Raw genomic sequence first — 16,880 nt, forward strand, 5'->3', positions numbered from 1 at the left:
CTCCCCTCCTCCATGGAGGCTCCCCCCTGTGCCCTGACCTCCTGCCTCCTCCAGCTCCCACCTGTGCCATCACTTCCTCCATGTCCCACCTGTGCCTCACCTCCTGCCTCCTCCATCGCCCACCTGTGCTGTCACCTCCTGCCTCTTCCATGTCCCACCTGTGCCCTCACTTCCTCCATGTCCCACCTGTGCCTCCCCTCCTGCCTCCTCCCCCTCCCACCTGTGCCCTCCCCTCCTCCATCTCCCACCTCTGCCCTCCCCTCCTCCATCTCCCACCTCTGCCCTCCCCTCCTCCATCTCCCACCTCTGCCCTCCCCTCCTCCATCTCCCACCTCTGCCCTCCCCTCCTCCATCTCCCACCTCTGCCCTCCCCTCCTCCATCTCCCACCTCTGCCCTCCCCTCCTCCATCTCCCACCTCTGCCCTCCCCTCCTCCATCTCCCACCTCTGCCCTCCCCTCCTCCATCTCCCACCTCTGCCCTCCCCTCCTCCATCTCCCACCTCTGCCCTCCCCTCCTCCATCTCCCACCTCTGCCCTCCCCTCCTCCATCTCCCACCTCTGCCCTCCCCTCCTCCATCTCCCACCTGTGCCTCACCTCCTGCCTCCTCCATCTCCCACCTATGCCTCACCTCCTGCTTCCTCCATCTCCCACCTGTGCCCTCACCTCCTCCATCTTCAAAGCCAAAAATGGACCATCTTCAAATCTCTCCCTAACCTTTGCTCCCAACTCTCGCACTTCCTTTCCTGACGCACTTCTTTGTCATGAGGCTCCTGTAATAACACCGGGCTCACCCGGAGGACCCAGGACACTGTCCTCAGGTGAAATTCCTCAATTTAGTCACATTGCACGTCACTTTGCCGTGTGAGGTCTAATATTCACAGGATCTGGGGAGTAGGGTGTGAACAGCTGTTTGGAGGGGCATTATTCTGCCTGCCACACCCTGTAGCTGGGAATCCCATAACTAAACTCTGAAACTCAGGTATCTTAAATTCTCTGTGTCCCCTAAATCCTTCAGTTTTGCTTTCCCATATATATTCTTTAATCTCATATACATCTCTGGTACTTTGACACTTCCACCACCAACACTCTCACCCACACATCCCGCGTCTCACCCACCAGCTCCTCTCTTATTCTGCCTTGGGAGGATTAAGGATATTCATGATCAAAAGAGCACTTACTGCCGGCCAGACACTGTACCGGATGCTTTAATGGAATCATCTCATGGACTCCTCCCAGCAGCCCTGCGAGCTGTGGCCTTGGGTGAATTAAATTAGTAGTTTGTGCCTCAGATGCCTCATAGTCAACAGGGTGGTGCGGGTTCCTCCCTCTGGGCTGCTCCGAGGACGGAGGGTTGTGAGTGAGGCAGTGAGAATGGTGCCAAGCACAGGGAATTCGCTGTTGTCATTACCACCTCTGGTGTCCCACTCCCCACCCACCACTACACATGCTGCTCTCCTGCCTTAACTACCCATCGCATTGATTGTGTCTCTTGGGGGCTGCCAGCTGTGTCTCTCAGGACTCACTCAATGCCTCCCCTCCTCTGTGTCCCTGTGGCCTCTTATTCATATTTCGGGTTGCTGCCAGAGTTGGGGTCACATGTCTGTCCCTGAGAAGCTCTTGGAAAGAAGGGATCGAACTGAGTTCTCTTCTTCATCTTGCATCTCCCACACTGACGCCTGGCACTTGGTGCATAGTAGGTGCTCAGTACGTGTCTGCTGGGTGAATTATTGAGCCTCATTTCACAAGTCTAGACTCATCCATCCTGGCCATTTTCCTTTGGATCGGTGAGGTGTGCCATCATTCTTCTGAAAAGCAGAGCTTAGAGCTGAACAGCTGGGAGGTGTCTTGACCTCCACTGAGGACACTGGGAGGCTGAGCTCCGACCTGGTCTGTGTGATGCCGTGATTGCGCTGCACCCGGTTACTCTGTAGATCTCTCAGCGACCACGTGCTGAGCACAGTTGTCTTGAATCAGTTCTCTCGACTCCCACCCGGCATCTACGTTTTTGTCTGCTGCCTGGCTGAGCAGTGATGTGCCCTCCTGCTGGCAGCCTTGCCATTTTGATTACAGTCGGACTAGGCTTCCAGGGCAAGTCCCAGGTTGTTTTCTTCCTTCTGCACCTTAAAGAGGGTCTCGCCCTTCACTTGACACCAGTCCCACTAACCCAGTGCTGCTCTGGTTCCCAGTCACTCACTTCATGTGTTAGAGACTGGTCCAGCGGAAGAGAATCCATAGCGTTTTCCCACAGCCCAGAGCTGCCCGCCCTGTGTCCTTGCGTGGACTCCTGCTCCTCACATTCCCAGCCCGGGTGGCAGTTCTTTGGAGCCATTTCGGCTCCCTGTGCCCACGGAGATTCCAGACCTGCCCAGCAAGCCCGAATCTCAGAGGAGCCAGACCTCTGGGGTTTCCCTGCCCTAGTTTCACTCTCCAGTTCCTGCCCACATACTGTTCCACCCCTTCTCCACCTCCGCCCTGCCCTGCCCCTGTGAGGGCCATGCTGCGGGAGCCTCCACAGCATTGGGCGGCTGGAGGCCCAGGAAGGCTGCCCTGACTTAGGTGTAAATTCCCCCAAACACCAGATGGGCACCAGGGTCCAGCCTGGCGCGGCAGGCAGTGCTGTCACAGGAGCAGCAAGGACTTGACCCTGTAGCTGGTCAGCGTGTGACCCTGGCTCTCAGGGCTCTGCAGTGACAGGCGGCTTCAGGTTGTCCCAGGCGTGCTTATCAGGCTGCTGGTGTCCTTCCTGAGAATAGCTAGACAGAAGGGAGCACCTGGGGGGTGGGACAGAGGTCACTGATGGGGGGAAGTAGAGCTGAGCCTGGGGGAGGCACCCTAACAGGGCTGGGGCCCTGGGCAAGGCCCAGGGCACAAGGCTGAGGGAGTGCCTGCCGCCCCCCCTCTCCCAGTGGACCTGGCCCCGAGTGGAGGAGGCCCCTGGGCCGGGGGAGGGGGAGGCGGAGCAGTAGCCTGGCCTCTCTGCCTGCAGCTCCATCTCCCCAATGCGCTGCTTCCTCCTGCACTGAGCACAGTGGCAGAGGCCAGGACCTGACTTGAGGGAAAGCTAAAGCCTGTGTGCTGCCTCCAGCCCAGTGAGCTCTGGAGTCTAAGGAAGTGAAACGAAAGGCCGCAGTCACTGCCCATCATGACATGCGAACATGACTGAAATGGAAGTCCGCGGTCGATGACTGAGAGTCTGTGCTGCGTGGAAGACGCAGGTGATAACCATCGTTGGCGGCAGAGAGTGCAGCAGCAGTACTAACACACTTTTCTTTTTTTCACTTTTAGATCGCAGTACTATAATTCCAGCTATTCTTGGACCAAAGATTAACCATGTTGAAGTGGAATTAGGTATATTTTCACGTACTTATCTACTCTGCATTTATGAATGGGGCAAGCGGAGTCTTCCAAGGCTAAACCTGATGCGTTACTGATCAATGCTATGTGCATAACACATTGCGTATCTATGGAAGAACATTACGAAAGCAGCAAAGCCTGTCATGGCTTGAGAGTTGCCATTGTTAGCTGATTAAAATGAATAGCCTGGGAAGGCCTGTGGTTTGCAAATGAGGGCTTTAGCCACCATGTTTGTGGCTTTTCTCTAATAGTCTCTATGGTCGTTTTTAAGTATGAAAACTCCGTAAGAATGCTCAGAGACATTATTCAGACTCGTATGATTAGCATATTTGATTAATGAATTTGAACCCTGAATTGACTGCACAATCAGAAATTGTCTAGAGAAGGCTGGAGGAATCAACATCTCCCTCCAAAAGAAAAGAAAGGAAGGAAGGAAGATATTTACAATGTAAACCAGGTTTTCTGTGAGGTGATTGAAATACCTTAATGAGTTAAGGTCTCCAGCAACTCCGAGAGTCTTTCCATTTCAGGAAGAAACGACTGAAGCTCTGAAAGGTTAAGTATTTGTCCCGGGGAAGCCACTGGACAGTGGCGCAGGCGGTTCTGGGCTGCTGGCTACTTCTGCAGCCCACACCTCTGGCCACAGCTGGTCCTGGCTGTTTACCACACACACAGTCTATGTTGCTCGGATACTTGGCCATTTATATTTGTGGTTTTCCTGCTTTCTGTTTTTTACAACTTTTTTGAACTTGTCTATTATTTTTCTCCTTATTTTGGGCTTTATTTGCACCTCTTTTTTCATTTGTCCGCATGGAGAGTTAAGGAGTTATTTCCAGTTACTTTCTCTTGCACTGTGTGCAATTTCAGCTCTAAATTCCCTTATCATGCCTTTACCTGCTTGTTCCATACCAGATTTTCATTGCTGTTCCTTCAAAACATTTTAAAAGCTTTCTCTTACGATTTTTTCTTTCATCTATGGATTATTTGTGTTTTTTACTGTCCAAATATTTGGACAATTTTGTACTTATTTTTCTGTAATTGATGTCCAATTTAGTTCTATTATGATCCGAGATTATATACCATATTATTTCAATCTTTTAAAACTTGTAGTAACCTACTTAAGGACCAGAATATAGTGTATTTTTAAATATTTTTAAAATTGATTTCAGAGAGAACGGGAGAGAGAGAAAAAAAAAATCAGTGATGAGAGAGAATCATTGATGGCTGCCTCCGGCATACCCTCTACTGGGGATTGAGCCACAACCCAGGCATGTGCCCCGACCAGAATTGAACTGTGACCTCCTGGTTTATAGCTTGACGTTCAGTCACTGAGCCACACCAGCTGGGCAGAATATAGTGTATTTTGAGGAATGTTCAAGTGCATTTGAAATAAATGTGCATCTGCAAGTTTTAGTTTTACCATTCTGTCAATGTCAAGTAAGTGAAGTTGGAAGTCATTTATATTCTTATTAATCTTTTGTGTGCTTTCTTTAACTATTGCTGAGAGAGATGTTAAAGTCTCTATGAGAGCCAATTTTTCTATATATCCTTTAGTTATGTTAATTTTGGCTTTATGTATATAATTTTTTAATCCTTGCCCGAGGATATGCTTATTGACTTTTAGAGAGAGGGGGAAGAAGAGAGAGAGAGAGAGGGGAGCATTGATATGAAAGAGAAACATTGATCAGTTGCCTTCTGTACATGCCCTAATCAGGAATCGAACACACAACCTTTCAGTGCACGGGATGATGCTCCAACCAACGGAGCCATCCGGCCAGGGCTGTGCTGTGCATGTGTTGAGGTTATCTTATGGCCGGGGTGGGAAACTGTATTTCTGCCGAGGGCCACCTATGTTTTAATCATTTATTTAACATAACTTTGAAGAGAAGCCAATTCATATTTTGGTGATGAGTTATAACTGATACCTAATGGCTATGGTTTATATACTTTTTCATATTTAAAACAAAGCATGTCTGTTTTCTTTCTGGAAGTAGCACTATATTAGCATTATATATCCATTAGCATATATTGATTATCCTAAGTTAAAACTGGGAAATCCAAGTCTCTAAAATCAGAACTTGGGCCCTGTCCAGTGTTGCTCAGTGGCCAGAGCACCAGCCCACACCTGGAAGGGTCATGGGTTCCATTACTGGTTGCAGGTTCTATCCCCAGCCCCGGGCAGGGTGCTTATGGGAAGCAACTGATAAATATTGCTCTCTCACATTGATCTCTCTCTTCCTTCCTCTCTCTAAAATCAATAAAAAACATATGAAAAACAAAAAAAAATAAAATAAAATCAGAACTTTGTCAACTTCTCCTAGGAACAGATGTGCAGCTCAACTGCTCCGCTTGGCTGAATGAAAAGGATTACATCTATTGGAACTTCCATAGAAAAGATGGGCACGACCCAAATGAGCATGAAGGGGAGGAAATAAAGATCAGGTATGCAGATGTGATGTGTGATGGACAGCATCGTATATGTAAGTGTTCCTGTATCATATAGGCCTGATTTAAAAACTCCAGACTCCTGAAGAGCTACTGGAACGTTTGGCATAAGTTATAATTTATGTATTATAATTCCCACACTCTGTGCTGGTAGATTGTGCAGAAACTCATTGCTGAGATCTAAACTGAAGAGGGAAAGTCAAGGAGGCCTTTCAGCATCGCCTCGCAAAGGCAGCCCTAGCCCGCCAGGTTCAGATGGGGATAGAGGTTGTACCTGCGCCTCTTATAAAGGAGTGGCAACCGAGCCCACAGGTGTTCGGATTTTGAAAATTCTGTTAGGTGCTTTATTTTTGCAAATGTGCCCGAGTAAAGGCCAGGTCGGAGCCTGCGACATGTGTAAGGTAACGTGGGCCCTGTGAACGGTGGGTGTGAACAGTGGGTGTGCTCTGCGTGTCCCCGTGCCACCATGCGAACAGTAGGTCTGCCTGCACAGCGGCTCTGTGTCCAGTCCCGCAGGCCGCCTCCAGCCTGTCCTTACACACAGGCCTTTCTTTTGTCCGATGGTTGAAAATTATCCATTATGAGAAACTTGAGGAATCCTGAGCATCACAAAGAAGGCAGTGGCCCTGCACACGCAGTGATGTGTGTGCGGGGAATTACTTTACGGGCAAGAGGTACGCCGACATAGCCGCCGGCTCCGGCCCTTTGGGGATGGTTGTCGCTTCTACTGGAACGCCCCTTGTAGGGGGTCGCCTCCTTAAAGCAGTGAACAGAGCAGTGAGGGTGGCACCAAGTGTGGAAGTTTCCAGAGATTGTCTCAGCAAACACGAATGTAAACCACCATCACCTAGATCCCCATTGAACATACTAATTATTTGCTTGTCAGAGTCCATTCACGGAAATTGGAAACACAGTAAGAACGGGAAGAAGAAGCAGACAGGACAGTGACGAGATATAAATATTAGGAGGCACTGTGGGTGCAAAACGTTCCAAGTGACATGTATTGATCCCTGAATCACCTATATTCCTTCCTTGAGGAATGGCCAGTCTTCGGAAAACAAAGCAAGCTGAGTGTGTGGTCATTCACGCATTTCTGAGAGACGGGGTCACTGTGGTCATTCCTGGTGCACAGATGCCCTCGGTGCTGGCCAGCAGTGACCCTACGATGCCCACAGCTCAGCTGCTGGAGCCACAGCCTGTCTGGGGTTGGCAGGCTCCGTGCCGGGAGAGCTGGCTCAGCCGCTGGTGCTCTGCCAACTGCGCTCCTCAGCCTGGGCCACAGAGCTGGGTTCCCCCAGGGCCCATCCCCAGGGCCCATCGGTAATCCTCGGGGAGAGGCAGGCACTTGGCAGGCTATTAAAAGTGAAACTGACTCCAGCCAAGAAGTGAGGAGGTCTCTTTCACTGTCGGTGTACGAGCTTCGTAGGTCATGGTTTTGGCCTCTCCGTGGCCTGTGGACCCCACTTCAGGTTGTTCAGTGTGTCAGAGAGTGGGCATTCTGTGCTGGTGACTGCGCCCCACATGCTGGAGCCACAGCGGGTCCAGACCCAGGTGGCGGGGACACCTGCTGAGAGGGACAGCCAGGTGGCCACGCTGGGAGTGGCTGGGAGTGCTGCCTGCCCACCTGCTCCAGCCGCGCTGGGTGGGGGTATGGGGGCGCTTCCCCTGCACCCGGTGCGGACGTGAGTCCCTAGGACGAGAGAGGACACTTGCTGAGCAGCCTACTTGGTCCTCATCTCCCCAGGGTGGTGCCTGGGAATAGTGTTGTGTTAAATGCTGAACAAAATACAAGGGACCTTCAGCATTGCAGGGTCAATGCTGACGTGAGTGGTCTGTGCTGGCACCTCGCAGTCTGGCCACAGCTATTAGTGGCCTCACTGTAGAAGGAACACTGAGCATTTAGGAGAGGAGAAATAGGAAACAGATTTAAGAGAAGGAATATCTTCCTGTATCTTTAATTTAGCACCATTTTCTGCCACGCGTTTTAATTCAGGTAGCTGCTCACCATCCCCAGATGGCTGCAGAGCTGGCTCTGTTGGCCCCTGGCTTCCTGAAGAGCCATGGCCCCTTGGGGCAGGCGCTCCACCCCACCCCCCAACCCCCCCACACACCTACTCTTTCCACACACATCCCCCACCCCTCACCCTCTACCCCCTACCCCCAGGGAATGCACTGGGTCAGCAGGGCTGCTGCCTGGGAGCTTGGCGCCTGCGCCCCACCCTCGTCAGTAATGCCCTGCAGTGAAGGAAGCTTCTGCTAACTTCCTTTCCTCCCTTACAGGACTTCAGAAGGCAAATGGCACGCTTCAAGAATATTGAGAATTGAGAATATTAATGAGAAAAATCTAAACTTTTCATATAATTGCACTGTGTCCAGCGAGAAAGGCCTAGACACCAAACACTTCATCTTAGTGACAAAAGGTTTGAGAAAATGTTGGTTTTGGAAGTCTGGGAATTTTGAACTGAGGGATTCCTCAAAGATCACCCCTTTCTCACTGTGTATGCGGAGAGCAGGGGCCCGCGAGGTGTGCACAGTGGGGTCAGCCGTGCCGGAACTCTGGACCCAATTCCAAGCAGAGCAGGAGGCACACAAGTTATGCTTTTGCCCTCAGTGCCAATCCTATGTAGAAGCCAGGGGCCCGGAGAAGGGAGGCAGGTGGGCCATGAGGAGAGAGTCAGGCCCCCGCAGGACACGGGGCGAGGGGGAGGTGGGGAGGGAAGCACAGCTCAGCGTGGGTTGCAGCCAGCGGCACTGGAGGGGGTCAGCTTCCTGCAGCTGGATGGGCAGGGAGTGTTCATTCCTCAATAACAGCCAGAGAAGGCCTCCATGGCTCGGGCCAGACCCCAAACTTGGCAAGTGGACAATGGACAGCCCTGGTCAGAGGACCCTTAGGCTTTTTCCAGAGCCGCCTCCATCTTCCACTAGTAGCCCGCCCAGAGCCTCCGGCTGCAGCTTCCCAGCAACAGCTGTGCCCAGTGGACAGCTGTGCTCCAGTGACTACTCACTCACACTAGCTCCCAGGCTGGCCACCACCCCATATGCAGGGAAAGGCTGGGATCTGAGAGACAGAGAGGGAGAAAGAGAGAGAGAGAGAGAGAGAGAGAGAGAGAGAGAGAGAGAGAGAGAGAGAGGTGTATGCTGTATCTTGCTTTGGTGAGAAACTGAAGGAGTGAGGGGCACAGAAGCTAAGACCTAAAGCCACCCTACCCCCCACCCCCCCCGTCCTGGTTCCCATCCATGACTCACCTGGAGCACCTCAAAAAAAATTCACACAGGCTGTGCTAGGCTCTGACCACCGCTCACCCTGAGTACAACACGTTACACAAGTAGACACAAAGCTAGACCCCACAGGCTGTGAGACCCCACGGGCTGTGAGACCCCGATGGGCTGTGAGGCCCTACATGCTGTGTGACCCCGATGTGCTGTGAGACTCCACGGGCTGTGAGATCCCACGGGCTGTGAGGCCCCCACGGGCTGTGAGACCCCAAGGGCTGTGAGTCTAATTGCTGAGCTTGGGCCCTTGCCTTCTGTAGGATAGTCACGATGCCCTTCCGCCTCACGGGGCACACATGCCATGGCCCACGGGCATGTGCAGGGAGGGTTTCCGGCATTGCTTCTGCGTGCTCATCGCATGCCTGGGTTTGTGATGATCATCACCAGCCGCCTCCCCCCTTATCAGTGCTGGATGTCCTGTCCCTGCCACAGAGGGTTCCGCCCGGCCATTCTCCTTCTGCTCTGCTCACAGATGTCAGCCAGCACAGGGCCTCCCACTGCACTCTCACCCCCGCGGGAGTGCGCCCGTGTGAACATGTGTGTGCGCCCGTGCGAATGTGTGTGTGCCCCCTTGTGAACATGTGTGTGCGCCCATGCGAATGTGTGTGTGTGTGCGCCCGTGTGAACGTGTGTGTGCACCCGTGCGGATGTGTGTGTGCGCGCGCGCCCATGTGAACGTGTGTGTGCGCCCATTCAAATGTGTGTGTGTGCCCGTACGAATGTTTGTGTGCGCCCGTGCGAATGTCTGTGTGGGCCCATGCGAATGTGTGTGTGCGCCCATGCGAATGTGTGTGTGCGCCCGTGCGAATGTGTGTGTGCACGTGCCCGTGTGAACGTGTGTGCGCGCGCATGTGCACGTGGCACAGTCACAGACAGGCAGGCCTTTCACAGTCCAGGAGCCTCAGAGACTGGCTTTACTCGGAGTTCACTTAGTTAGCAAATGTGGCCGCTTACTTACATCCTAGTAGTCAATTTTACTGGAAAGATCATCCCTAACACTTGTGCCAAGATGTCAAGAGCTTTATGCATTTCTGCTCTTTGATCTGGAAATCCCTCAGCGTTTAGAACCTGCTCGAGCAGAATCATCAAGCACAAGCATAAAGGCTTGTGCATCTGCTCATTGAAGCATTGGTATATTTATAAACATTACAATCAATCTAAATATTGGCATATTATGAATTATACCTATAAAGACCTAGCGAACTGCTCATAATATAGTGTAATACAAGAAAGAGTGATTACCCTATGACCCCAATTAAGTCAATATTTTTAGGGAAAATAAAAATCTAAAACAAAATATACTAGCATGTTAGCATGCCCATCACCACATTGTGGAATGGTTGTTAAAAATTGTTTTATAGTTTTCACTCTTTTGTACTATTTTGCATTTTCCATATTGAGCATGAACTGAATCAATCTAAGAAATGTACTTTTCCCCAAAGGGGGCTTTATAGAAAGTGCGCTAACATCCGTAGGAATATGTGCCAGATGCGGTCTCAGCTCCTGAGGTGCAAGGTCTCACCGAACCTGCCCCTCAGGGGCAGCCCCGTGAGTGAAGCACCGTGTCGTTAGCTTCGATTGCAGCTTAAGGGACTAAGCGTTAAGGGCAGCACCGGTGACACTTCCTAGGACACAAAACCGGTGACAGCCCAGATCGTCTAGCTAGTGTTTGCTCTCCCAGGACTCGCCTCCATCTGTGTTCACAGCCGCGGCCAGAGATTTGTGTGTTCCACCCAGCATCTTAGACCCCGAGAGGCCCGCCTTCCACCGACAGGGATAGACGACTTTACATGCTTTCAGTTCAGGTCTCTGAATACCTTGCACACATTTTAATTTGTTAAAAATGGGAGCAGAAAAATCACTGCTCCAAACGAAAGGCAGGGATGTGGAGCAGCTCGGTGGGCCGTGCTGGGCAGGCAGCTGGTTAGTATTCATGGCGAACACTGACATCCCAGAATGATGGTGGGGAACAGCGGCACCACGTCCGTGACTGATCACTCCCGTTCTCTCCTTCTTTCCAGGTCGGGGCGATATCCCAGGCCATGTGTTCACGAGGGGAATGGTCACAGCTCTCGTGATCTCAGGGGGAATCGTGTGCCTAGTGATTGCGGGTGTTATTTATAGAATTGACTTGGCTCTATTTTATAGACATTTCATGGGAAGAGATGAAACATTAACAGGTAACGAATGCCGGAATGTTGGGACTTCTTATCCTATAGTTTTATTAGGAAACCTGATAAAGAAACATTAATCTTCATTTTATTTACATTACGTTGGTGACTTAATGTGTGGTAGGGGTTTCCAGAGGTTAAAATTGCTCTGAATGTATCATTATTATGCATCTTGTCTGTGCCACCTTCTTTTGTACTTAGATGTTGCCCAAGATTGCCCTCTAACTGTTTCCTGTATGTACGTATGCGTGTCCTCCTAAAACCCCTTTGAGATGCTTGCTCTTAGGGACTCAACGTCATTGTTTGCACACCATCTAGGCACCTTATGCAGAGCAGTCACTCAATAAAGATCATTTACATTGATTTGAATTGGATAATGGCTCTGTATTCTAACCTGCAAAGGAGGCAGCATGGTGTGCCTGAGGGGCTGCCAGGTTTTCCTACTGTTTCTATCTGGGGACGCTGTCTTGGTTCCCCTATGTTTAAGGGCAGCGAGAAGTCCTCTAGGTTCCATATAATTACTGAATTAAAAAGTCAGTCTAATCCATTCTACTTGCTTTTGTTTTCATGTGTGTTTGTGTGCACAAGTGTGTGCATGTGTATGTACTAGAATGTGTGTAGGACACACATATTTCAAAGCACAGTCTAAGAAATTGTACAGAAATTTCTCAGCCTACCTGTGCTTCCACCTCACCGGCACCGAGAGTATATCTAAGCAAGTATGACTCTTGTTCTACTTCTGTTAAAAACAAGTCTTGCTGTATAATGCACACTGTTCTGAACTGTGCTTCACTCTCCTTTGGATATCCTGTCATATGAATTTATAAAGTCTCTCATTTTTTATCCATAGAATAAAACCCTGCAGAGGTTTATTTCTGTGGATGTGCCACTGCTTATTTAGTCACCTTTTATATATTTTATTGATTTCAGAGAAGAAGGGACAGGGAGAAGGAGAGAGAAACATCAATGATGAGAGAGAATCATTGGTCAGCTGCCTCCTTCATGCCCCTGCCGGGGACTGAGCTCACAACCCGGGCATGTGCCCTTGACCGGAATCAAACCCAGGACCCTTCAGTCTACAGGACGATGCTCTATCCACTGGGCAACACCGGCTAGAGCTTTAGTCACCTTTTGATAGACATTAGGTTGTTGATAACCTTTTGTCGTTACATAAAGGATGTGACAGCTGGCTTTGTCCTGTCATTATTTCACGTGTGTGCAGTATAATTGAAGGGAAAATGCCCCATAGTGGAATTGGTGGAAATACAAAGGATAGACATCGTTGTTATTTTGAGAATATTGCCAATTTGCCCTCCCTACTGCTCCACTACCTCCTGCCTTCACAGGAGGCCATACCTGCTCCCCACAGCTCACCACCACCTGTGGTGTTGGGCAAAATGCTAGGTAACAGCTGTAGCTCAGTGTGGTTTTTGTTTGCATTTCACCTCCTGCACAGGAGCAGGAGCAGGAGCAGGAGCAGGAGCAGGAGCAGGAGCAGGAGCAGGAGCAGCTTTGCGTTTCTTAGAGACTCACGGTATTTCCTTTCTCAGTGGACCACTCCTTTCGTTTGCCCATTTTTAATTGGGTTGTTTGCTTTGCTTTTCTCGCTTATTTCTAGGAGCAATGTCTATTTTAAGGATGTCAGCCTATTATCTATAAGATGAAAGGCAAATATTGTCTCCAGGCTGTGATTTGTCTTTTGACTTTGTTTATGTGGAATATTCTTTAATGTATTCAAATTTATTTTTCTTTTATGGTACTGGATTTGTGGTCACAGTAGAAAGACCCTCCTAAGCTCTAGTTATAAAGGAATTCTTATATTTTTTGAGATTTTTAAAGATTGATTATTCACATTTACATCTTTTAATTTAATGATACAAAATTAGCAAAGTTAATTAATTTAGCTTGGAATCTTCATGTGTGTGTGATTTTGCCATGGAGAGAGATGCTCCAACAAACTAGGGCGGGGGGGTGTCTGTTTTTATTTTTTTAATCCTTACCCAAGAATGTGTTTTTATTGATGAGAGAGAATCATTGATGAGAGACAGAAACATCAATCCATTGCCTCCCGTACTCACCCCAACTGGGGATCGAACCCACAACCTTTTGGTGCATGGATGACACTCCAACCAATTGAGCCGGGGCTGAAGGTCTGTATTTGATATTTTATTGCCAGGTCTCTACATGCATAGACCAGTACATACCTCAGAATGGACATTCACTAATATCTCTTTCTGATTTTTAACTGAGATGTTATTTACCCTCCAGTTGTGTTTGACCCAATGCACAGACACTTTTTTAAGTGTTGCTGAGCACGGAGAACTCACACTTCTTAGCGCCCTGGGTGGCGGTGCCTGGAGACAGAGATGTCTCCACAGCAGCTCTGCTAAGAGTGTGGTCCATGGACAGAGAGAAGTCATGAAAAAGTAAAAATGAAGAAATGAGTGCAAAAATTAAGACTTTTACATACAGCAGGTTTATATTGCTGCACCACCCAAGACTGTGTTCAGTTATTGGTTTATGAATAGTTGGAAATGAAAGAAACCAATCAACAACAACAAAAACTAAGCTTGAGTTAAAACATGGCCACTTGCCACCAGAGTTTGTCTAAGAAGCATGTTCTGACTCTTTGTAGCCCCAAATATCCATTCACATGTTGGTTTCATTTATGCAGAACAAAATTATCAGCTTTAAATTACTTAGCTTGGGCACTTCCTTTATTTCTCAGTTATTACAGCCACCAAAACTTTCATTCCTTGGGTTGAAAAATAAATTATAATATAGATTAGTAATTTGCTAAACCAAGAAAAGAGGTGCCTAAAAATGAGTTTGAAAGCTATGTCACATGTATATCACTATGTAAATTCGACTGATTTACCTTTCCAATTTATTGCAATTAGGTACATTCTGATTATGAGAAAAATACACGTTGGCAAAGGTGTACTCATTCATTTCTTGCATCTTGGTGCCTGTTTCACTCACTGGCATGATGACTGCTCTGATGGGAGCACTAGCTCTTATCCTAACACCAGTAACAGCTGTATTTCATGACAAGCTGACAAGACGATCCAGGACCACGTACTTATATTAACAACTGGCTTTCTTGTTACCAACTTTTAACCTGTCTTTGATAAGCATGATCATTTTGCAGTTTTGATGAAAATGTCCTGTCATTCACATGCACGTAATTCTGAAGAGCAATTGCTTTACGATACACCCACGGTGGGTTCTGACTCAAAATGCAGGACAAGAGGCTGTAGGTGGGACTGAAGCAGCTTTTGCCAGAAACTGTTTCTTTGTGAACCTGGATGCTGTGAAAGAATGGGGCCCAGCTGTTGAGCACGGGTGCTGTGGTGCCACAAAGAATGTGGGCCCAGATGGTTTCGTCCTATTCAATTTTAATAAAGGAGCTAATAATATTTAGACTTCAACTCAGAAGCAAATTCATCAATCCCAATCCTAGACCCAAACATACATCTAACTCCTCCATCAGCTAACCAGTTGCCCTGGGATAAGGATGGAGGGGGCCCCCCCGAGCCCCTCGCATGCATATGTTATTTAGAACACATGTCCTTTCAGAACACATGCCCACGGTGACTCCGCGTTCTCTGACCAGATTATTTTTTTGTTTTGTTTGTGCTACACTTTGTTGTGTCTGCCAATGCATTATTTGTAAACTTTTCAAGTTGCATTTGTCTGTGAACTTGTCTCTAGCAGAATGGATAAAGGTAGAAGAAAGAAACATAAATAAATTTTTAGTAAAGCAGTTAGTAGAATGGTCTTAGTTTTTAGGTAACACATTCCTCTTGAATGTGTCTTTAGTCATCTGAATACGCAATATTGCTTCATTGTTAGGAATAAAACAGGAGCAGTTGTATTAATGCAAACCTTTCCACCTACTGGCCTTTAGCATTATATAAAATTTACCATGCCATAGCATGTTTTCTATGGCACACTGTTTCAATTGCCTCTACTGTTTCCTCCCACTCTCCCGTGTAGACACTCAGCATTGTATTTTTTAATTTAAATTTTATTTTTCAATCACAGTTTATATTCAATATGAGATTATATTGGTTTCATGTGCACACCATCGTGGTTAGACAATCACATGCTTTACAAAGTGATCCCCCTGACATTTCAGGTACCCACCTGGCACCACACATAGTGAACACAATACTATTGCCTCTATTCCCCAGGCTGTACTTCACATCCCAGGACTATTTTGTAACAACCAATTGCATCTCCGCTTCCCGGGGGCTGTCCTGAAGGTGGACATGGGATGGTTATGGGATTAGATGATTGAGGTGGAATGAGCTGAGGTGACATGTACTTTCTAATCCTGGGCCCAGGACATATGAGCATTTGGGCTACTTGGTCCTCTGCTACCTTTAAACTCTGTGATTTCTCTGACCTGTGACATACGTTTCTCTCTACGCCTTGTTGATGTCAAACAGCGGGAGTCTTAATGCACATGCTTAAAAGTAAGAACACCTCCTAATTGATTGCTCGATTATCATATGAGCTTTGAGGATGCTATTTTTTAAATGATAATTGAATATAATCATTGTTTATTGACATTTAAAAATCCAGAGATAGCCGAAACCGGTTTGGCTCAGTGGATAGAGCGTCGGCCTGCGGACTGAAAGGTCCCAGGTTCGATTCCGGTCAAGGGCATGTACCTGGGTTGCGGGCACATCCCCAGTAGGAGATGTGCAGGAGGCAGCTGATCGATGTCTCTCTCATCGATGTTTCTAGCTCTCTATCTCTCTCCCTTCCTCTCTGTAAAAAATCAATAAAATATATTTTAAAAAAAATCCAGAGATAAAGAATAATGCATAAAAAAGAATAATAAAACCAAAGACTATGTAGGGACTTTAGGGATTAACCCAAACAGTCTTATTTTGTTTTTTCAATTTGTTTTCTATCAAAAGTATTTTCTTATTTTTTTAACAGCTTCATTGAGGCATAATTAACATACAAAGACCTGCGCATATTTAATCTCTACAATTTGATGTGTGTGGACACAAGGATGCCATATTTAACTTTTCTTTTTCAATAATTCCATGTTCGTTTTTAGTGACTTTCATTCAAATTTGAACTTAAACTTTTATTTCCACACAAATTAAAGGAGCAAACCTTACCTCCTAGATGGGAAGACATACGACGCCTTTGTGTCCTACCTGAAGGGATGCGGACCTGCACACGGGGAGGAGCAGGAGCGTGCCTTCGCCGTGGAGGTCCTGCCCAGGGTGCTGGAGGAGCACTTTGGGTACAAGCTATGCATATTTGAGAGGGATGTGGCACCTGGAGGAGGTGAGAAAGGGAAGGGCAGGTAGAAAACAAGTGGAGATGCTTTCTCTTTATAAGATGAACAGCTTAGGCTAACCCTGTTTTACTTAAAATCGAGCAATTTACCCTGGTCCTCTTGCCAGAAGTAGCCAGCGAAGTCAACAGTGAGCAGTGAGGGAAGCTGAGTGGCCGCTCCTGTGGGGCCTCCAGGACCTGTTAAAATGGCTATTGTCATAGACAAGAGAAAATTCGAAGCTTCAAGAAGGATGCGAGTTCTGGATGGTGACCTCTACAGAAAGCCAGGATTCCTGAAGGGCAGCACTCTCAGCAGATAAACTAAAACACTC

General features: G+C 48.0%; 1 protein-coding gene across 2 annotated transcripts in view; it reads left to right on the forward strand.

Annotated features, from left to right (window-relative positions):
* Positions 1 to 16,880, forward strand: part of IL18R1 (interleukin 18 receptor 1) — a 34,453-nt gene that overhangs the window by 15,170 nt on the left and 2,403 nt on the right. For both annotated transcript variants that reach the window (XM_006761123.2, XM_015562239.1), the window contains exons 6-10: positions 3,287 to 3,349; positions 5,677 to 5,797; positions 8,081 to 8,220; positions 11,095 to 11,253; positions 16,393 to 16,557. In XM_006761123.2, coding sequence (XP_006761186.1) covers positions 3,287 to 3,349; positions 5,677 to 5,797; positions 8,081 to 8,220; positions 11,095 to 11,253; positions 16,393 to 16,557 — 648 coding nt within the window. The remainder of the gene's footprint in view (positions 1 to 3,286; positions 3,350 to 5,676; positions 5,798 to 8,080; positions 8,221 to 11,094; positions 11,254 to 16,392; positions 16,558 to 16,880) is intronic.

The sequence above is a fragment of the Myotis davidii genome, unplaced genomic scaffold, assembly GCF_000327345.1.
Source record: "Myotis davidii unplaced genomic scaffold, ASM32734v1 scaffold296, whole genome shotgun sequence".
In the NCBI taxonomy this organism is placed as follows: Eukaryota; Metazoa; Chordata; class Mammalia; order Chiroptera; family Vespertilionidae; genus Myotis; species Myotis davidii.